This window comes from Panthera pardus, unplaced genomic scaffold, assembly GCF_024362965.1.
Source record: "Panthera pardus isolate Hobbes unplaced genomic scaffold, ASM2436296v1 HiC_scaffold_11, whole genome shotgun sequence".
Taxonomy (NCBI): domain Eukaryota; kingdom Metazoa; phylum Chordata; class Mammalia; order Carnivora; family Felidae; genus Panthera; species Panthera pardus.
Window position 1 is genome coordinate 81,200,828 of NW_026526666.1, and position 23,620 is coordinate 81,224,447.

A 23,620-nucleotide genomic window follows, 5' to 3' on the forward strand; every position below is an offset into this window, starting at 1 on the left:
ATGTAGCAAATTTGTCATGTAGCAAGTTTGATAGTTGGGGAGATGCGAGGGTCTTGGAGCAGAGTGTCAGCAGGTAGCAAAAGCAAGAGGTATGGGAAGGAGCTTGGGGGCCGGGGGTGGCTAATGGTGAATGGTCCCTGTTTCCTTGCCCTAGGAACAACCGTGCCTGCCCTTCTGAACAGCACCTCCAACCAGCTCTACCTTCATTTCTACTCAGATATCAGCGTGTCAGCAGCCGGCTTCCATTTGGAGTACAAAAGTGAGGATCCAAAGTTTCAGCTGCGTACAGGGCTTAGGGTGGGGATTGACAGGTATCAAGGACCCACAGTGAGCAGGGGTCACACTGGGGCTGTGTATTCTCCACCCCACGTAAGCCTGACCACAGACTTAGAGGAAGGTGCTGAAGCTCAGGGAAGGTCTGAAAATCCTCAAGACTGCGCAGCCAGTAAGTGATGGAGCCAGGATTCTCACCCCAGTGTCTGCTACTCAGACACCTACGGGCTTCCCCTTTGTCCACACCAGGACTGGGAAGGGAGCACAGTCACTGGCCTCGGTCCAGCATATACTTTGGGATGTAATAAAATAGCGGGTGCTCTCCCCTGATCCTAAACTCTGTCCTCTCCAACCCCTGGTTCTGTGATTCAACTGCCTTTGAAGTTCTTGTCCTCATTAGAAACTTCACTCCTCTTGCACCAGATTTCTCCCCCTCAGCTCAGAACCTTACATCCTGGTTTCCAGTGTCCCGAAGTGGTCACAACGAAAAACTCGTAAAAGAGAAAGGCTTGTGGATGCGCCTTTTGGGACAACAAAGACAGAGGTTGCTGGGAGACTGTTGTCATCCTGGGACAGCCTGCCGTTCCCCTTCCCCACTGGGTATAGGAGAGAATAGATAGACAAAAGTACCTGTTTTACATTCATCCAGCAAATAGTTATGGAGTGATTACAGTATGCCAGGTGCTCTGCTGGGTTTTTCTAGGTTTGGGAAAGATCAAGATGGTTAAGTCCTCTCAGAGTCCATTAAAGAGAGGCAGACGTATGGACACAGAAGCGCATGAAAGTATTACAGGTGCTCTCCTCTATGTCCCCAAATGTCCCCAAATGGGAGATCAGTGGTTCGAAGGAGAGAACAGTCACTTCTACCTGAGACAGGTGGAGAGGTCAGTGTCATAAAGAAACATTGAGTGTCTACAATGTGGCAAGCCCTGTGCTAGATGCTCACAGATAAGAGGTGAGTAAGACATGGCTTTTGCCCTCAAACACAGAGTCTAGGAGGATAGATGGACAAGGGAGCAATAATTTTAGTGCAACCTAATATGCTAAGAAAGTGCAGAAGAGGGGAGCTAAACCTGGCCAGGTGAGACCTTACAGAAGGGGATGCATGAGTTAGGTGTGGAATGAAAAGTAAGAAATGTGGAAAGGTAGAGTTGGCTTGGCCATCTTTGACAGCATGGGCCCATGCAGATGGAAGCCTCAGTTGGTGCCGGAGGCCTGGTAGGGTCAGCACTGGAGGTTATGCAAATGTCCAGCTGATCTCCAGAATGAATGAGCTTTATCCAGATGGTTGGGAGAGGATTAGTTGGATCCCAGGATGCTCATGGTCTGAAAGAACTGAAATGTGCACCTGATAGGAAAGACCTCGGGCAGCTTGAAGCAAGGACCCTAAGGAGCAGAGGATAGGACACGGACCTCTGAGACCTTCCTCCCTGCAGACCTCAAAGGCTTACTCTCCTTGTGGACTAAAGTATTCTGAGTTTCTTGAATAGTTCACATTTTTTCTTTTATCCTTTTTTCTCTGTTCTGTCCAATTTTGTTTCTTTATTTAGTATTTTAATTTGAGTCCTTAAATGTTCCCTAAAATCTTTTCTTTTCTTTCCTCTTCCAAAGATATACTTTCTCTTGTCATTCTGCTGCCTCATTACCAGAAAAAAAAATTCACCTCTTCTCAATTTGTGGTTGTTGTTGTTGTTGTTGTTGTTGTTCAAGGGAACTGGTAGTTTTCTTAGTAGCTGATGTTTATCATGCATTGTCCTCTGATGGTGGGAAGGGCTGAGGGAAAATTGAGGTCCCCATTAGTATTTGGTGACTGAAATTCCTAAGAGCCAAAACCGTTTTTGTTTTGTTAACCTACTATTCTGTTAATTTTTGATAATCTACAAAGAGGATGCAGAAGGGAAGAATTAACTGCTATTGTGGAGGCAAATGGTTTTGAAGGGTACTGAAAAGTCATATCTACTGCTATGACTCACTTAATGTTGATTTAGTTGAAATGGAAATAGAACAATATGCTTTCCAAAGCAATAGATTGCATATGATAAAATAATTCTTCCTTTGTTGTAAGCATGGCTTAAATGAAGTCAAGCTGTGCAGTGTAAGAGAAATTAGAATGGACTTTTCTCTGTCTCCCTCTTTCTTTCTCTCTTGGATTTCACTTTTTTCTCTTACCATATTCTTTTGCTCTTGCCTCCCCCCCCCTTTCTCTCTGTGCCCCTACTTCTCTACTGGTAAGTAAGTCTCATGTTACTAAGTGGTAGTCACCCCAGTAAATGCTGAGTTGCATCATACTTGAAGTTCAGGGAGGAGTGGGGAGAGAGAGACAAGATGAAGTACTTCAAATTCAGCTTAATGACTGTTTTAATACTGTCTTTGGGGTATTTAGCCCAGCTGCTGAGATTTGTGGACATAGGCCCAGATAGCCTTCATTTCCAAGAATCACATTTACTTCTTAAAAGCATATATAGGACAGGAATTGCCTCGGGAAGGCGCAAAGGAACTTTCTAGAAGAGTGAGCAGTGTTGTGTGGCTTTGATAGGGGTTTGGGTTATACAGGTGCATGCATTTGTCAAAACTCAGCAAATGTACACATAAGATCTGTACATTTTGTTATATGTAAATTTTCCTCAGAGGGAAAAAAGCATGTGTAGTTATCTCGTGCACACATCGACTCTCAGCTCTCAAAGTGGAAAGAGGATGAGGATTCATCAGCTGCCACCCAAGAAGATGAGTCTAGTGCTTGGTGGTCTAGGGAGGCCAGTCCTTCCCATTCCTTTTCCACAAGTGCATGGCTCCGTGCAGGCTCTGCATACACATGGCTTCCCCATGGAGCTTGTATCTCCCAAGGGATCTGGGATCTACTAGGAGGGCTATCTATCAGAAGGTATCTAACAGGAGGGCTGAGGCTGCCCCCTCCCAAACTCTCTGGGCCATGCAAGTGCCTGGAATCAGACCCAACCGTGAAGTCTGTTAGCCCTCATCCCTGGAAAACCACACTGCAATTCTCATGCAGCAACGCATGGGGATTTATGTAGTACCTCTTATTTATTTGTGTATTTATTTATTGCATCTTAAGTGCCCGCACCCACAGGGGGGCCCCTGCAGGGCACAGGAGAGGCATGAAGCCCACCAGTCAGGAGATGCTCTACTCCCATTTGCTGTGGGTTTCCACCGAGAGAGAATTCAAAGCAGGACGAGGATGATTTCAGGAGGGGACGGGAGGGAAGCAGGGTTGGGTCTCGCATGAGCTCATGTCGCCTGTGAGTTTGGCCTCCGCTTGCACAGACCTGGAGTCACACTGGGCTTGGTTTGAATCCCAGCTCTATGGCTTGCTAAGGGCACATCTCTGGGCCTCTTGGCCTATATCGTCACCCGTGAAAAGGGATGTAAAGACTCCTTCAAGGGATGAGATGATGTGTGTGACACACTGGCCCCAGTTCTGCTTGTGGGAAGTCTCAGCAAGTGCTGTCCCAGTGACGATGGTGGGTGGGCAGCGGGGAGGAGGACCACAACGAGGAAGATTAGGATGGGTGTCCTAGCAAAGCGCTGTGTACAGTGCTGGGTACATTATCAGGACCGAATGAGTGCAGATGAAGTTGAAAACTCGAGAAAGGAGAGTGAAGGAGAGTTTGAGAGCCCTTAGAGGTGATCTTGGAAAGGGATGGAGCCAAAATCATGACAGTCCTAGAATGTCCCATGAGAGGGTGAGATTTCATATAACACTCAATGGGGACCCATCTTGAATTGCTGAATAAGGAAGTCCATGATTCAAGGAGAGAGCCTAAGAAACGCCAGTTGCCTGTGAGTGCAGGATGGCCTAGGGCACGGAAGGAGAGGGAGGTTGTGAGGGACCTGGCAGTGAGACAGGGCCGGAGCTGACTGTGAGGGCCAAGCAGGAGGAGACCCCAGTACTCCTCCCAGAAAGGAGCTGGCCTCATCTTAAAAATACAACAGCAGAAACAAGGCAGCCGAGGGTTTCATCTGCTGACAAACTTTTTTCCAGGAAGTCTGTCCCAGAGAGCAGGACTGTCTGAGCCCCTGAAGCGACACTGACGGATCTCTCTCTCATAACTGCCCTCCTCCCTCCTTGCCTTTCTTTCCCCTCTCCCAGTTTCATAGCCCACAGGAATTGTCTTCATAGAGCAAGGAAAGTGGAGGGAAGTTGGGGGTCTGAGAGAAGTGAGGGAGGAGCCTGGTGAAGAGGTCTGGGGGCTTGGAGCCAGGTGGGCATCTCCTGAGCTCTCCTGCTCCAGAGTACTTCTGCTGATCCCAGGGGGCAGCCACATGGCCCACGGGATGCCTGCCTGCCCCAAGGAGCCTCTGTCCAGCCTCTGAGCCATATAAATATTCTGACTTTCTCTGTGCGCTCTGAGGGTTAGCACTGGCCTAGAGGCTAAGAGCAGAGAAAGCACAAATTAGAGCCCTTTCTCCTCCCTGCTGCCAGCATCACCCTCTGCCTACCAGTGCATTTACCTGCCGGGCTTGTCCATTCTCCTTTCTGTTTGCCTCTGTCTCGTCTAGCTGTGGGCCTGAGCAGCTGTCCAGAACCCACTGTGCCCAGTAATGGGGTGAAGACCGGCGAGCGCTACTTGGTGAACGATGTGGTCTCTTTCCAGTGTGAGCCGGGATATGCCCTCCAGGTACCTCCCCTCAACACCCAGGTCAGGAAACAGGTATCCCCTGAGATGTGTTGGACCAGCCTCATGCCAGCCTAGCTGCAGTCACCAAAGAACAGGGGAAAGACCCTGAGGTCCCCAGGGACCATTGTCCTTTCCCGGAGCTGTTCATGCAAAAGATGAGCTTTGCTGACTTTGGCGATTTAGCACAAGCCAGCCTCAGAATGTGTTCCTGCAAAGTTTTGGTTTGATTAGACTTCAGGAAAATTTAATCTTCCTTTGAAGGCCATGAGGGAATCTAGTAATTAAAGGAGTCTCACAAGGAACCTTTAGTAATGAGAATTCTTTAGTAATGGCTGTTAATAAGCATCCTTCCCCAAAGTCTCTCACCCTCTGCCTCATCCCACCCCACAGAGGGTTTGTGTATCTTTGTGTATCTTGTTCCTCAACGCAAGGCCCCTGAACAAACCCCCTCTTCTGGGTTGTACATACAATTGTGCCCATGGGGGCAATCAGCCCATCCCTGTTCCTGATTCCTCCAGGGCCACGCCCACATCTCCTGCATGCCTGGAACCGTGCGCCGCTGGAACTACCCTCCACCACTCTGTATTGGTAAGAGAGCCCCGACCTTTTCCTTTCTTTCATACCCATTTTCTACCAGGGATTTGAGCTCAGTGACATATCGTTGGGATCAAGTTCAAATCAAAAGACAGATTGGTATTCTGAGTCTGTGCAAAGACAGTAATTTTCGGCTGATGGGCAGCTCTTCAAGGGAGTCATGACTTCTGCAAACCTTCGCCCACCCAATGGAAAAATCACAGGAGACTTGCCCATTTGAAAACACGATGATGACCATTCGGATTCCAGATAATTGACCTGAATTGTTCCTGAATGGAACCCCAGATAATTGACCTGATAATTGTTCCTGAATGGAACCCCTGGGCAATTGAGCCCTTCCCCTATGACTTTTCATGGGACAGACAGATAAAATCCACTAATAAAAAATGTGGAGGGTTACATGTGAAACAAGAACTTAGCTTGGTTGGGTTTCTTACCCTGTGCTAAGCAATGATGAAGAGATCCATGGATACAAGAAAAGACAAGGTCCCTGAAGCTTCTAGTCAGGGTGAGGGAGACGTGACATTTATTGAGTATCTATTACATGCACGTCACTGTGCTACGAGTTTCCTCACAGCAGCTCTTCAGAGGAGGTATCATTGCCCTCACTTTGCAAATAAGAAAACTAAGAAAAAAAAGAAAGAAAACTAAGGCTTTTAGGATTAAAAAGTGATTGGCACCATTAGGAATGGAAACCTACTTTTCTCTGATGCCCAGCCAATGTAAAGTGCAAATCAAGGCTGACCTTGGGATAAGAAGCAAAGTGAGTGGAGAGAGCATCACTTGGGCATAATGGCATTTCCCTTCTGTGATATCACCAGGGTGCAGGGTTTGGTCACCTGCTCAGCAGTCAGAAATGTGGCCCAGGAGAGGCACTTCGCCCATTACATATTACGAAGTTCTTGCCAAGGAAACCACTCATGGTAACAGCAGCTACAGGCCATAGAGTAGCTGTCGCCAGTTTACTGTGTGCACCAGCCACTGTTCCAAGTGACACAAAGTCCTTTCTGTTGTAACTTAATGACAATCCTGTGACATAGGTGCTGTAATTGGCTCCATTTTACAGATGAGGGAAACTGGGGTTTGAAAGGGTTTAGAACGTGCCCAGAGTCACACAGGAAGTGAAAGCATTGGGATTGTGAGCCAGGCAGTCAGCACCAGAGCCCCCCAACTCTGAACCCGGACACTGTTGCATTCAGGCCTGTTTGTCACCCTCTCCCCAAAATGCCTTTGCTTAGACACTGCAGATCCCTCCCCTCCACCTCTTTCTCTGGCTCCCATAACAAGCTAGTCGCTTGAAGCTGCATGACTGTTTCCTGAAAGATGTGAAAGAAGAGAATGGTTGTCAACTGACCAGGCTGTATTTATGCTCCAGCCCTGCATCTGCAGGTGAAGTCGCCTTGTTGAGAGTGTCAGGTGCCCCAGCCCCTCATGATTGGTTCCCCATGGAATGCTAATCACAATCACTTTGGTTGAGGGCAGAGGGCAGAGTCTGAGGGTGGGCACCTAGTAGGGCCACCCAACCCCATGGAATGTATATTTGTAAAGAGTTTGGCATGGTGCCTGGCACAGAGTGGGGACTCAGTGCATGCTAGTCCCCTTCCTTCCTCCTTTCTCTTCAGTCTTGGGAGAGTTGATTGGACAATGATAGAGGGAGATTTGAGGCATAGTGTAAGAAATGGTCACACTGCTCTTGGAGCAGACTGCTTTTGCTGCATGACCTTGCTAAGGGAACTGACCTGCGAAGGGCATGCTCAAGGTCAAAAGTCATAATTTGGGTTTGTGGACCATTGGGCGGTGCCAGGATGCTGAGCCACCCTTTCTGCACTTACACATGTTCTCAGTTTTGCCCAAGTCTGCAGTTGTGTAAAGAGATAACCTGTAGATTCCTTTGGATTCTCAAAGGCATTTATGACTTGGGAATGGTTAAAAAAGCTGCTGCTCTAAGGGAACATCCAAACACTGACATGGCCCCATATTCTCCTCCATGCTGTCCTAACCTTCTATCTGGTCTCATTGTCACAGCACAGTGTGGGGGGGCAGTGGAAGAGATGGAAGGGGTGATCCTGAGCCCCGGCTTCCCAGGCAACTACCCCAGCAACATGGACTGCTCTTGGAAAATAGCGCTGCCTGTGGGCTTTGGTAAGTCTCCATGCCCAGGCCCCAGTGCTTAAGTAACCATTCCCTGCAACCGTTCAGCATAACCTTGGCCAAGACAGTATAGCACTCTGCCTCTCTATTTCCTCATCTGTTTGACCTCTCGTACGATTGTGAGCATCAGTTAAGAATGGTAGAAATGAATACTTTGGGCACATAAAACAGAGAAAATAATCTTAGGGATGGCCATTATCATTATTATTTGAGTAGTAAGCTGAAATTCAGGACTGTGGAATGAGAAATTACTCAGGGATGGTTGAAAAAGAAAAAAATCTTTTACAGAGACTGGACCTCAAGTTGTGCTTTTAACTTCAATATCCCATTTCTCATCCTAATTAAATTATATAGCCAAGGTCAATATGATATAGAGTTTGCATTCTTTATACGCACATTCTGGCTGGTCTTAAAGATTGGGAGATTTTGTGTGTGTGTGGAGATGGAGTATGCCAGGCACGGGGGTTGACGGGGTGTGGAGGACATTGGTCTGGGTACGAAATTTAATTCCTGATGATTCATTCCTGACTGGGAATATAATTTAACCCCAACATCTCTGTTGGAGAGGTAAATGATTTGTGTTGACGTGGAACTAATGGATCATCTTGCCTGAGTCACTGCCCTGCTCCTAGGGGACAAAATGTCCTGAGGGGATTGCTCCTGCATCTGCCTGCGCTCTCCCACTCTGTGACCTCAGGAATCAAGGCCACCTCTTTGCGTCCTTTACTATTCAGCCTAGAGTAGGTCTTATGATGGAGAAGGGGCTTTCAGGAGAAAGGGATCCAGTTGACCTACTTCAAATCTGTTCTCAGAGGAGGAAAGGGGTTGGTGAACCTTCAGAGGATGGAGTCTTGTATTTAGAACCATCTTCTGGAGGAACCTGGGGACGGGTGATCAGGGTACAAAATGGTGAGGACTTAAGCAGCCTTGGGAAACTCCAGATTTTAGACAATGGGAGAAGAGGAGCTAGGAGACCTTATAGCTCTGCATCCAGACATGGGCCACGAGAATCTCAGATGATAGAAGGATGGAGGGAGTGCAGCATCCAAAGGAAAATGGAAGTTTAAATGAGAGGTACGTCATTGTTCTCTGTAAGTCCTGATGTTCAGCCACCAGAGCTCTCTATCTCAAAGGCCTGGGTGCTTATTCAGCCTCTGCTTATAAGCCCCCTGCGGGGTCCAATCACAGAAGACCTTGCTTTCAAGTGAAGGTTGGACTCCAGCGCCCACCCTAATATGGCACCTGGTTTCATTGTGTAAAGAGCCTCTGAATTTACAAGCTTCTACCACTAGATGGCAGTGGTCATGCCCAGTTCTTTCCAAGCCCATTCAATTCAGAAATCCTGGAATCCTTGAAGAGCCCCTTCAATGGACATGCTGCCCACAGTGTTGGGATGATGGATGGGATGCAGACGACATGTCCAAAAGTGATCATTGTCAAACTCCATATTTTGAAAACAATCTACATGTTCATTATTAGAGCAGTGAATAATGTAGTTGGATAATTCATAAAATGGAATTAATTAATATGTAGTTAAAACCAATGAACTTTATATATCAACAAGGATAGACCTTGAAAAACACAATATAAGCAAAAAAAGTTTACAAAACTATATGTACAGTATAACAACACTTATGTAAATGTTCAAGACAAATAAATCAGACATATATTTAAGAATCTAAAAACATGAACTGAAAGATATCTTTCCAATTCATGAGAGTGACCTTCTATTTTTTTAAATTATTTTTTTTTTATTTATTTATTTATTTATTTATTTATTTATTTATTTATTTATTTTTTAATATATGAAATTTACTGTCAAATTGGTTTCCATACAACACCCAGTGCTCATCCCAAAAGGTGCCCTCCTCAATACCCATCACCCACCCTCCCCTCCCTCCCACCCCCCATCAACCCTCAGTTTGTTCTCAGTTTTTAACAGTCTCTTATGCTTTGGCTCTCTCCCACTCTAACCTCTTTTTTTTTTTTTTCCTTCCCCTCCCCCATGGGTTTCTGTTACGTTTCTCAGGATCCACATAAGAGTGAAACCATATGGTATCTGTCTTTCTCTGTATGGCTTATTTCACTTAGCATCACACTCTCCAGTTCCATCCACGTTGCTACAAAAGGCCATATTTCATTTTTTTCTCATTGCCACGTAGTATTCCATTGTGTATATAAACCACAATTTCTTTATCCATTCATCAGTTGATGGACATTTAGGCTCTTTCCATAATTTGGCTATTGTTGAGAGTGCCCCTCAACATTGGGGTACAAGTGCCCCTATGCATCAGTACTCCTGTATCCCTTGGATAAATTCCTAGCAGTGCTATTGCTGGGTCATAGGGTAGGTCTATTTTTAATTTTCTGAGGAACCTCCACACTGCTTTCCAGAGCGGCTGCACCAATTTGCATTCCCACCAACAGTGCAAGAGGGTTCCCGTTTCTCCACATCCTCTCCAGCATCTATAGTCTCCTGATTTCTTCATTTTTGCCAGAGAGTGACCTTCTATTAAGGGAAGAAAGAGAATGGGAGAGAGCAGGAGACATGAAGGGTCCTCAATGTTATAAGTCAAGTCTTTATTCTATTTAAATAATTAGACGCAAAAAAAAAATCACTATGTGTGTCCATTCTACAAAACTTAGAAAGTACATAAAAGAACATTTTAAAGATTAGAATCCATCTGTAACCCCACCATGCAGAGATAATCGCTAACAGCTTAGTCCTCGCCATTAGAATGTAACCGCTGTGAAGACAAGGACCTGGTAGTTCTTGTTTATCCCTGTGCAGTGCCTAGTGCAGCCCTGATGTATGGCAGATGCTCAGTAAATATTATTAGTGAATCAGTGAACATTCTTCCAGTTTTTTAATACCACAATTAGAATTACATAATGCGTGCTACTTTGCAGTCCGATTTTCACAATTAACATAGTGGACATTTTCCTATTTGCTTAGTAAATATATGTCTTCAATATCATTTTTAATGGTAATCTAATTTTGAGAAATCTCACCAGTAAACAAATGTCAATCTTCCCACCTCCATTCTGCAGAGTATATTAATATGTAAGTCAAGCACTTAATCAGATCCATTTAACCTGTCAAGTGGTTAGGAGATCTTGATTAATCCAGTAAGATCCCTGGGTATAAACTTCACTGATAATGTATTCTTCTAATTTCTGAATTATCCTAAGTGTTCGAGAAGATACCAGTATGATGGAGTTCATGTCTTTTGATTGGATATAGTTATTTTTAAGTGGTGGCATTTTTCAGTAAAAAGTTTATTTTAGCAAAGCTATCTTTATACTAATAGTAGGCTTATGAACCACAAGTCAAATATTAGCCCTGAGCTTTGTTTTCAATACAATGGACTAGGGATAGAGCTCTGGAATGACCAGTGCCCTTTATTCTGAGTGAATAATATATTTTTAAGTTGAATCCTGCCTCAAGACAAAAGACTGGAATGGACAGTAACTCCCAGAGTTGTGTTCTGGGAATCTTGGTTGGGTGGGAAGCCGGTAGTAGGGACGCATGAGGTCTGGCAGGACAAGCTTCCATGAGACCGCATGTTTGAAGCAGGACTCTATTGCTTTGGACACTGTCTGCCTCTGTCTTGCTCCCAGGAGCTCACATCCAGTTCCTGAACTTCTCCACTGAGCCCAACCACGACTTCATAGAAATCCGGAATGGCCCCTACGAGACCAGCCGCATGATGGGCAGATTCAGTGGAAGCGAGCTTCCAGGCTCCCTGCTCTCCACGTCCCACGAGACCACTGTGTATTTCCACAGCGACCACTCCCAGAACCGGCCAGGATTCAAGCTGGAGTATCAAGGTAAAGACAGGGAGTGCCCGTTTGCTCCTGTCCAACCCCTTCTCTTACCCATAGCCACCATCTTCCCAGCCTTCCACGTAGGGGAAAAAAAGAACACAAGAAGGGCTGAGGGATTGGGGGGGGGGGGGAGGCCTATCTATGAAGGCTTCCTTTTGATGGCATGTCTCTGTGGCCCCATGAAGATATCTAATCTTCTTTGGCAAGCCTCTTCCAGGGCTACAGGCCCAATGGCCAACAGTTTTCCCTGAGCTTTCCCATCGGGCATCCCTGAGCGTCCAGCCAGCCACTTCCCCTCAGCCTTGGTAGGCTTACTTAGTCCCTCTGGGTCCTCTCCTGTGTGTCAAGCCCAATTGCCTCAGCAAAGCTCCTATCACATGACAGAGGATTCTGGTAACAACCCTAGAGCACCCACTGAGCCTTCACAATGAGACAAGCCCTTTGACTCCTACTGAGGGTTTCCTGACCATGCTCACTGGGGCTCTACCTTGCCGAGGTGAAATCCTGTTATAGGCCCCACCCCTCCTGGTATGCTTTTCCTGGAACAAGCCCCCTCCTCTCCAACCCAGGCTTTCCTGAGTGAGGGGCCCTTACCTGTGGCTGTGCGGACTGCGCTCAATCTGTGTAGCTATACACAGCAGCCTTAAATGGGCCCAGCTTCTCCCTCAGATGCTGCCCTAGTGCGACTGGATGAACCATTTGTTCTAACCTCTTTTTCCAGATTCTTTGGACTTTTTTTTCATAATTGTGGACTTTGTTCCAATCTTATACATGCTTATAAAAAAATTAAAACATTACAGATGTTTTTGTGAGTACATCACTGAAGGACAAAATTCTCCCATAATCGCATCTCCAACCCCACCATGCAGAGATACCAACGAAAGCCCCATTTTTTTCTGTACATATATTGATGTAACTATATCATTATATTATATCCAAAATTGTATCATACTATAAGTACTGTTTTGCAATTTTCTTTTTTAAAGTTGATTTTTAATTATATAAGCAGTTCACAAACACACTCACCTTGTTAAAAAGAAAGAGGGAGGGAGGAAGGATGAAAGGAAGGAAGGAGGAAATTAAAGCCTTATGGGTAAGGCCAAGCCTTCCTTGTCTACAGCCTCCAACTCCAGGGCCATTCCCCAGAAGTAATCACTGTTGTTTTAATATGATCTTTCTGGATCTTTTTCCATGTCTTGACATGGAAACATATAACATATGTTATATGTACCTGTGAAAATATGTAATGTTTCGTGAGTTCTTTGGTTCTGTTTCCTATATAAATATATAGAATGGTCTATATACATAACACTCTGATATTAGACTTTTTCATCCCTTGTCAGAGATGAATACTGACCATGGATTCAGGCTTGTCATTTAGGGAAAGGGGTATTCTACAAAGGTGGGCACAGTTGGGTCGGTTACACAGGCACTGCCTCCTTAGAAGGAACGCCAGGGAGTGTGGCTGGGCTTGCCACCACCTGGGACACCTCGGGAGGAGGAGCTGGGCCTCTCACACCCATGAAGTGGCAGGGAGATGCTGTGTTTCTCACCCAGAGAGTGCTGGCCTCCTTGGTAGGAGCAAAGCTGCCCCACCGCAGGAAGCTGTGTGTGAGCTCATCACAGAGGCTGGCCCTAACCAAGAGCACATGTACCTGTCAAGGGCACACGGCTTCAGTGGGGGCGTGAGCTGTCAAATGGGTCATGACACATCAGACGGCCACATTCTGTCATATGATCAGCGCTACCCTCTGGGACACACGCGTGCCTCTCTCAGGTTTCCCCTGTGTCTTCCTTTGCCAGGGCTGCCGTAACAAAGTACCACAGACTGGGAGGTAGGAGTGGGGGACTTCAACAACAGACATTTATTCCCTCACAGCTCTGGAGACTGACAAGTCCCGAGATCAAGGTGTCGGCAGGATTGATTCCTTCTGAGGGCTGTGAGGGCGAATCTGTTCCAGGCCTCTGTCCTCGCCTCTGGTGGTTTGCTGGCAATCTGGAATTCCTTGGCTTGTAAAAATATCACCCCCATCTCTGGCTTCACATCCCTATATGTCTCCAAATTTCCCTGTTGTATAAGGACACCAGTTATATTGGACTAGAGCCCACCCTAATGACCTCATTTTAATTTGGGTAAAGATAGGCAAATACCCTCTCTCCAAATAAGGTCGCGTTCTGAGGTGTTAGAGGTTAGGACTTCAACATATGAATTTGGGCAGGGGGCACAATTCAACCCATAACACCTCTGACAGGCCCAAGTGCTCTCCCTGAGGCTTCTCCTGTTGGATAAATGCAAGTACTGATGACACTACCATTGTGACAGGGACGGCTCCCCTGGGGCCTGCCACACACGTTGTGCCTTCACCCCTGTGACAGACATAGCCCTGCCCACTGGGTCCACGTGATGGCACCAGACACTCACTGAGTTCCCCATGTGATAAGCCCACTTGTCCCTATAAAAGTTGTGCCCCTGAGTCCCTCCGACTTCATTGACGTCTCCCCGTAGAAGAGACCTACTACTTCCACAGAGCCCTGGTCTCAAGCTCAGTCCCTCTCACTCCCACCTGAGCTTCTGAGACACAGGCCAACACGTGGCCAGCAGCCCTCTTGTGGCGTACGCATCACTCACACTGGAGCTTCGTGTGTTCAGAAGCCCAGTCCACTGAGGATTTCCCCTTGTTGGGGGGAAGCAAGGCATAGGGCAGGGGGGTTCTAAGTATGCATTCAGAGGCCCAACACCTCCACCAGGAGTGGCTCCAACTGTGTGAGAGTCCCAAAGATGGTGGGCCTACCTCCTCCCATTTTACCTTCATGACTTGGTGGATGTTCCTCTTGAGGCTTCCCTCAGGTCACAGGCCCACCTACTCCCTCAGTGCCTGCCTAAGCCCCACAGACCTAACGATGCCTCCTCTTATGACTAGACTTAACAAGGCCCACTGTTAGTGTCAGAGCAGCTGCTTCCCTTCAGATTTGACCTCGACTTTCATTAGGCTTCTCATTTGTGATGGCCCCAACCACTCATACTGGGTTGTCTCTAGTGCCAGAGACCCAGGTCCTCCCACCAAGGCCTCCTAATTTATGACAGGCCCAAATAGGGCCCACATTCTCCACCTACGCCCTCCTTAGCCCCATGGAGCTGTACCTTGTACACAGTCTCTGACCGCTCACCCCAGGTTTTTCCTTTATGAAAAGACCTGTTTCCAAAAGAGCCATCTGTCCCCACTGAGAGGCATTCTGTCAAGCAGGCCCCGGTCTTTGTGGTCCCACGACTTTCTTTGAAGAAATCCAACTCCTTACTCTTTCTCAAAATTCCTTCTGTTAGATACTCTGAACTTCCTAGGCTAGAGTTTTCCTTTCTCCTCTCAGGTAATATTCCCATAAAATTTTTACTAACAACATAAGCCACTCTTACTGGGTCTCTCAGTGTGACAAGCTAAGCTTATTTCATTAAAGCTTCTTGGGGCGCCTGGGTGGCTCAGTCAGCTAAGTGTCCGACTTCGGCTCAGGTCATGATCTCATGGCTCAGGAGCCCGTGTCGGGCTCTGTGCTGACAGCTCAGAGCCTGGAGCCTGCTTCAGATTCTGTGTCTCCCTCTTTCTCTGCCCCTCCCATGTGCACTCCCTCCCTGTCTCTCAAAATAAATAAACTTTAAAAAGTTGTTTTAAAAACTGTATCTGTTCCCACCATAGTGTCTCCCTGTGGGGCAAACCCAGCTGCTCTCCCTGAGGAGTGCTTCTTTAGGAGAGCTAATCACTCTTTGGGTTCATTTCTGCCTATAGGCCCAACCTCTCTCTTTGAAGCTTCTTCTGCTAGAACAGGCTCTGAGATTTTTGAAAGCAGTCCAAGTACTCTCACTTAAGTGTCTCTCTTTCTGAAAAACCCAGCTCCTTCCACATGAGAAAGTTCCTATAAGAGACTCTCCCTCTGGCTGCTCCTAGCTTCTGATGTGAAGCCACTCTCTTCTGGCTCCTCACCATTGCTGGGTCCACAAGTTCCCACTGAGGCTTTTCTATAGAGACCCAGTCCATTCATTCAGTCACCTCACTGGGCCACAGGCTCCCTGCTTCTACTAACCTTCATTTGCCAAATTGCCCAGTACCCCTTGCTACTGTCAGGGCCACGTGTCTTCTTTGGCTGACCAGCCACCCCCTCCCACCACAGCCGCTCCATTTTTTGACACAGGCAATTACCTCAATGATTTCCCAGTGAAACCTGCCCGGTTCCTCCCACTGAGGCCTCCCTCAGGAAGATGTTGACTGGAAATACACAACATAGTCACCATCCCAGAAGGAGGGCTCTGAAAATGTCAGCTTCGTGATCATTGTTATTTATGTTGTTATTACATGTAATGAATTCATCCACTTCCATGGAGCATTCATTTGATCTCAACTCCCACTGAGAATTTCCACTGTGGAAAGCTCTGTCTACCCCACTGCCAGTTTCCTGTGTAGGGTGGGCCTGATTCCGGACACAACAGCTGTTCTTTTTCCTGTGGATCCAATTAATCAGAGTCTATGCTCTGTGCACATGCTCAGTAAACCCCTCTGCAACCCCTCCCTGTTGGGACAGGCCTCCAGTACTTCCATCAAGGTATCTCCTTTTGAGTTGGACTCACCTATTCTCAAGGAAGTTGCTTTCTTGCTCTTTGGAGGGACCTCTTTGTATTACAGTCACACATATTCCTTTTTATCTAACAATTCCCTCTGAAAAGCTTTTCTTCTAGTCACAAGATTGACTTACTCCTGCCAAGTTCCCTCCATCTTGAAAGGTTCTAGTTTCTCAGAGTCAGAAAGACCCCACTCAAGTCCTCCCCTGACTGCTTCCTTTGTTTGTGATCTAGAACATGGTTGTCAGGATTAAATGAGATGATCCACATGAAAGAACCAAGGTCAATGCCTGGCCCCAAGCAGGTACTCAATGAATAAGGGTTCAACCTAGCATTGTCTTCCCTAAACCTCTTTCTCCCATGGAGACAGTCATAACAGATAACATTTATTTAGCTCTTACTATGTGCCATACTGTACTATGCATATAATTTCCCACTTAATCCTCACAATAACCATTTTCTAAATAGGAAAACAGAGGCAGAGAAAAATTAAATGTCTTACCCAAAGCCAACAACTAGTAAATGACAAAGGTCCATCGGAGTCCAAGTCTTGGTGCTTCACCATTATGCTTACTTTCTGCTGCTCCTATATTCTGGTTGAGGGGAAAATGTCCAAAGAGAATAAAGTAACCTTCTCTCCTGATCTTTTCCAGCCTATGAACTTCAAGAGTGCCCAGACCCAGAGCCCTTTGCCAATGGCATTGTGAGGGGAGCTGGCTACAATGTTGGACAATCAGTGACCTTCGAGTGCCTGCCAGGATATCAACTGATGGGCCACCCCGTCCTCACATGTCAACATGGCACCAACCGGAATTGGGACCACCCCCTACCCAGGTGTGAAGGTATGTCCCTCCTCATCCCTAGTGACTCCTCCTAAGGAGACTGATCAGAGTACTCCCATGCCCCATGGAAGCACCCATGCTGGGGAGTCCAGGAAAAACTTGTCCATCCTGTTTTCATATGGAAAGGACCCAGCCTGTCTGGGCAAAGAGTCCTAGGCACAGACCTCTGGGCCAACCTTGGGAGGACCTGGAGGAAATGTGGGCCACAGCCAAGGGAATACCTATTCAACCCTTGGGAAACCCAACCCATCAGAAGGGAAGACTCTGTAATCTTTATCTCTTTCCTGAGATCTACACTTGTATATCCAAAAACTTTTTAAAGAGCTTCACTTATCCAGAGGCACCTAAATCCTAATATATTAGAAATTAAAGGCATCGTTTTTCTGTCATTCAATGGAAATCCATCTAGTGAAGGGCACCTTTAGTCACCTGGTTACTTGGCCCTATTTGGGCCCCTCCCTCTCCCCCTTGTGACTTATTCACCAAGTCTTGATAATTCTACATCCTGATTACCTTTCAAATGCATCCACTTCTCTCTATCTACTGCCTCTGCCTTAATCCAGGCCACCACTCTGATGAGGCTCCTCACTGGTCTCCCAGCCTTCAGTCTTGCCCTCCTCAATCCATTTTTCCGAGTGTAGCCAGTGTGCATCTTCAAAACCATCAACATACTCCAGATACTCCCCTGCTCAGAATCCAGCAAGGCATCCTCATCTCTCTTGGGGTAAATTCCTAACTCTTTTAGGTAACGCACCATGTCCCTCAGGGCCTGGCCCCTGCATACCCCCCAGGATTCTCCACGCTCGCAGATTTTATGTCTGAAGCTGAAATACTTGCAGTCATCCCAGTGTGCCCTGTTCTCTTGCCTCTGGTTCTTAGTACATGCTGTCCCTCCCTCACAGAACATCACTCTCCTCTCTTGCCTTGTCTACTTAGCCTTGTCATCCCTCAGGTCTGAGTCTAAATGGAAATAATACCAAGAATCCTTGCCCACCATCACAAGACCAGAGGAGGGGTCCTCCAGTTGTTCCCGTGGCATTCCGTGTTGACAGCGTGTTCCACCCTATGCTGTAAACACCAATCTACTTAGCTGTATCCCAGTGGGCTGTGAGTGCTACAGAGCAAAACCATGTGCCACGGTAACCTTGCTCCCCTTCATTTCCCCAGGATGCGCCTGACACTGACACTGAGTGGATGTCCAGTATGTGTAGGAAAGGGGGTGTGTCCATGCATACCCCTTTCAGGATGCATGTGCATTCACAGGAACCATATCTTCTGCCTAGAGGCATTGGGATTCTTTCTCTTCGCTTTGGTCTGCCCCCATCCAGATGTCTGCTTGTTGCCTCATGCCAGCCACATGTACTCATTAGTCTGGACCAGGGGGTGTTTGTATGTATGTTTGTTTGTTTGCCCTTTTTTCTCCTCCCTGGTGACTGAATCAGAACATTATGGAGACTTCATGGCCTCTTCATCCCCTTACCCAAACCCTACATCGGAGTGAACCTAAAATTGGGTGTTACTTTCAAGGGACAGGAAAATAGGGATAGAAGATCATATCTATGCAGCAAATGCCTTCTCTGTGAGCTGAGTACCAAGCTGGATATTTTACTTGCCTCAGTTTATGGAACCACCACCACAGTTCTACATGGGGATACCCTTATTCCCATTTCACAGGTGATGAAAGAGTCTAAACTAATGTCTAGGGCCATCCAGCCAATAAATGGTTTAGCCATGATTTGAACCCAACTTTGGTCTTCACTACAAGAATCCTCATCTCTTAGGTCAAGACCAAATGTACCACTCTAAGAATCTTGAAGCAAATAAAGAGAGAGAGAGAAATACTCCCATAATTTCCTAGTTCATCCCAGCAAAAGAACTACAGCCCTGACTCTGAATTCTTTCCTCCTCTCCATTCCTAGGAAGGGAGAGGGGAGAGCTCCAGTGGGTCCTTCCTGCTGGGCTGGTCTCATCCACAAGAAGAAGAGAGAGTCCAGGGGCTGAGGCTGGCCCCCAGAGGCATGTGCTCTGAAGGTCAGGGGCCAGATGGGGAGTGGTGTGCTAGAACCAATGGGGAAAACCACACACGGTCATCTGCAGCCCCATCACCTCTCCCCATGCCTCCTGACCTCCCTGAGCAGGATAATTTGTGCTGGGTGCCTACACTTTGTAAGGAAGTCATCTGAATTTTCAGGTGGGGGGTGATCTCCCACACTCATCTGTGTTTGTGTCCCTTCCCTGGCAGTCCCCTGTGGTGGGAACATCACCTCTTCCAATGGCACTGTGTACTCCCCGGGCTTCCCCAGTCCATACTCCAGCTCCCAAGACTGTGTCTGGCTGATCACCGTGCCCATTGGTCATGGCGTCCGCCTCAACCTCAGCCTGCTGCAGACAGAACCCTCCGGAGACTTCATCACTGTCTGGTAGGGCCAGCTGCCATGTCGACAGCCAATTAGAAAGGGGTTTTAATTGGGCTCTAAACTGGGGTTACTCATTTCTTTGTTTAGAAAACCAAGAGCTGCATGGTTTTAAGTGGTCGTCCACCTCCTGGCTTTCAAATAAACGTAGTAAATGAGGGCTCAGTTTCAAATTACCTTTTGTGACTCCTGGAAGGGAGAGGAATGGCAGGGCAGTGATTTCCAACCTGGAGTCCCACCTCGGGGTCAGAGGACAAGTGGGTGGGTGTGTGAATAGGAATGGTCATAGCTACACAAACTTTTCTCAGTTTTTCCAGAGTCCAAACCAAAATCCTACATTTACCTAACATAAGCTACCCAGACTAGCAACAGTTTGGGGGTAGAATTCTGTGAAGTCCCACTGATCATCTCCTGCTGAGCCAGTATTGTCCAACACAACATTCAGCAGTAATGGAAACATTCTGTATCTGTGCTGTTCAGTACCATAGCCACCAGCTACAGGTGGCCATTGAGTACTTGAATGTGTCTAGAGTGACTGAGGAACTGACTTTTAAACTTTATTTAATTTTAATTAAATGTAAACAGCCACATGTGGCTTACTGGTTACCAAATTGACGATTCCACACTGAGTGAGAGTTAGAATATCTTGAATGAATTTTAAAATGGGAAAATGAATTATTAATCAATAAGTGTAGTCTCCTAGACAATCCTTTCCAAACCACCGGATCTTTGGACAAATATATAATTTAAAAATTTTTTTGTTTGGGAGTTACTGCCATTCTGGGAATCAGCAGGGGATCGTGGGATTCTCTTGCCCAAATTCCCAGGGCTGGATAACCATAATCAGACTGCCCTGGATTAATTTCCAGTTTCCTTTCCAGGCTATGGCTAAGAACAGATAGGAGGGACTAGATACCTTTCCAGGGAAGAAATCCTTTGCCTAGAAGGACAACTGGGGATATCTCTGCTTGGGGACAAGGAAGTGGGGCTGGCATAGATAGTAACATGAGCTTCCTGCAGCTCTTCCTCAGCCCCATCCTACTGCTGCTCAGTCTCAGAGAACCTGTGATAAGACCTGCATCCCTGCCCAGTGGCTCCAGTGGCTTCTTGGGTGAGACTGTTGCCCCCAAGCCCATTATGGAGGCTGGGCTGGTGAAGAATCAGGTGAATGAGGAGTCAGTGTGAGCCTTGCTGGCTCTATCAGCTTTGTCAGCAGACTGAGTTGGGAGAGATTAGAGGGAGGTCTACAGGACATTGGAGAAAGACAGTGTCAAGCACAAGAAGAGTCACAGCCTCCCACTCCAGGTCTCTTTGAGGGCCACTGATGGAACCGGGTGGAGCAGGCAGCCATGGTAACCCATGACATGCCAGCACCTTCTTTCCTATGTGCAGGGATGGGCCTCAGCAGACAGCTCCACAGCTTGGAGTCTTCAGCCGAAGCTTGGCCAAGAAAACAGTGCATAGCTCATCCAACCAGGTCCTGCTCAAGTTCCACCGTGATGCGGCTATGGGTGGGATCTTCGCCATAGCCTTCTCTGGTCAGTATGGAAGCCTGGTGTGAGAGAGGGGCACTATGCTCTTGAATCAGGGCTGCACTTGACCCCTGGCTCCACTATTCGCAATTGTGTGATTCTGAATGAGTTACATAGCTTCTCAGCCTCGGTGTCCTTGGAGTTATAAGACTTCTATGTATTCACCTATGTGAAATCTCCTAGCACGGGGCTCCATACTTGTAAGTTTTCCTCCTTCACACACACTCTAGGGCAGAGAGGCACATGATGCTGACCCTTGGTGCCAAATCCAAGCTTAGAGGCAGCAGGATGAGGCTTCTCACCCAGCTGGTTCACATTCACTCACTGGCTGGGTTTTCCACTTACTTGTGCCCCAGCATGTCCCTTGGCACCCTCTAGAGGGCTGTCCCACTCCGCTGGAATCCACGGCTTCTGTTGACCTCACAGGAAGTGCTGTGCACAAGTGAAGTCATGGAGAATTCAAGCAGGAGGAGCATGAACAACTCAGGGTAGGTTTGTCCTTATCGGCAGCCAGTTTTCTTCTGAGAGCCCCAAGTTGCGGACCCGGATACTTCCTCATTTTTGTTATAGTGGATATAGCAGAGAAAAACTTATAGAAAGTTCTCTGTGGGCTTGTGTCCATCTATAGAATAATCCTCCATATTACAGTTTGCAGAGCATTACATATATTTGAACTGGAAATCGGGAAAGCTTGACTTTATTCCTGGCTCCATCTTGCAAACACTGGGTTTTATCAGATTTTTAAATTTTTGCCAATCTGGTGGATTCATGAAATAGCATTTCACTCTTATGTTAATGATGAGGTGAGCATCCTTTCATATCTTCATTGACTATTCATGCTTCCTGCTCTGTGAAATGCCTGCTCCCCATAGAGCTTTCTTCCTCCAAGGAGAGAGAGATAACAAACCAATAAGCAGACAAATAAAATCTTTGCAATTTGTAATAAGTTGCTATGAAGGAAACAAATAAGATAGCAAATGAAAGGTGGGGAACTCTGCTTCATGTAGAATAATTGTGGAAAACCTGTTGCAAGGCGATATCTGAGACAAGAACTAAAGAAAAAGAGGGAGGTAGACATGGAGATTGGGGAGCAGGACTGGTGTGGGGGAAAGAATGTCTGCCTTTCTGTAGGCAAATATTAGCTCTAAATAAATTCCTTCCCATATAAGGACTAATAAGTATAAAAGACAAGCACCTTAAAGAGACCTATGAACATTTTTTAATGAGAAAATAGGATTTGAATTGCAGAGAAAAATGCCCTTGAAAACATATAGTTTAGGAAGTAGAAGTAAATTTTGGAAAGCATAGAAGTCTAGACAATATGGACTCCAAATAAGAGATCTCCAAATAAGAGATAAATAAAAGGGGAGCTAAATGTCTTCCCTTCCTGAACAATTGAGTCCTAAAGCTGTTAAATGGGACGAAGCAAAGTGCCACCCATGCCTTCAGGGCGTGAGCCAGGCTGGGGTGTCAGAGGGGAGAGGGAGTCCACGCTGCCCAGGGACAGGGCTGGCATGGGGTGTCCAGGCTCTGAGCAAATGGAAGGAACATCCATGTGGGGTAGGAGCCCCAGCAGAATGAGGAGGGTATCCACACTGAGGATCCATCAGAGCCTGGGGTGGGGGATGCAGTGTGTAGGGTACTCATGTAAGGGGGCTGTGGCAGGAGAGATGGGAACTCAGTTCCCTACAGGTGACTGATCAGATAAGTGACTATATCAAGGACAACAGGTGTCTCACTGAAAGAGAAGAGGGTTAGAAATATGGAAAGAACAAAAACTTGAATATACCCAGGGAATTGGGTTGGAATTGGAGGTATCAATGTGAGCTATGGTTTTCAATATGTACATACAGATATAGAAGGAGATAAGGGTGTAAACGTGGGTGTGTACACGTACATACATCCTTTAACTCTTTCCACTAAAAGGGCTTTGAAGTAATGACTCCTCAATAGCAATGAACACATCTAGCTCCAGTTACTGGTTTCCAATACCATTTTCACTTGAATGGACCAAAACACCTTAAAGAAATGCTGACTCCAGGACTGAGGCAGAGAAAGTACAAGATGAGCCTGGAACATTTTATGGCAGAAAGCAAGGAACTACTCAAGGAATGATGCAGACGTGACAGAGGGACATAGACACGGGCTTGAAGGGGCTCCCAGTGACCATAATGGGGATAATTTGAGCATCCAAGGAATTAATATTGGTAACAAACTGTAGCTGATTGAATAAACCAGGACACCATGTATATCCAAACAGGTATAAGTTAGTTAAACAGTTATTAATTAAAATATTATAAGGAACAGAGTATTTCCATACCTTCAAACTATCTCCTCACACGATAATCGCAAAGGGAAAAAAGAACAGCTTTAGAGTGGAGAAGCCTGGAGGACAGCACCTTACTTAAGTGATCCAGGTGAGCATCATGAATAACAGGACAAACTGAAATCGTACCCCACCAGACTGGGTACAAAGAGAAGAACCCAGCATCCCCTCTGTGATAGTCCAATAAAGATGCACAACTTGAATCCAGCTATGAGGAATGTGTCAAACGTAAAGTGAGGGTAATGTAAAATAGTATTACAGACTAGCAATTAACTGCCATAGAATCTTCAAAAGTGTAAATGCCATGAAGGTCAAGGAAAGACTTTGGGACTCTTCCAGACTAAAAGGACATGACAACGAAATACAGTGTATGATTCTGAACTGGATCATTTTGCTATTAAGGATTTTACTAGGGCA

The 23,620-nt window shown here is 46.5% G+C and overlaps 1 protein-coding gene across 1 annotated transcript in view; it reads left to right on the forward strand.

Annotated features, from left to right (window-relative positions):
- The window catches only part of CSMD2 (CUB and Sushi multiple domains 2), a 597,686-nt gene that overhangs the window by 483,750 nt on the left and 90,316 nt on the right, over positions 1-23,620 (forward strand). Inside the window, 8 exon segments of the mRNA XM_053897825.1 lie at positions 155-259; positions 4,792-4,910; positions 5,429-5,498; positions 7,530-7,646; positions 11,277-11,486; positions 16,743-16,931; positions 19,174-19,351; positions 20,738-20,883. Coding sequence (XP_053753800.1) covers positions 155-259; positions 4,792-4,910; positions 5,429-5,498; positions 7,530-7,646; positions 11,277-11,486; positions 16,743-16,931; positions 19,174-19,351; positions 20,738-20,883 — 1,134 coding nt within the window.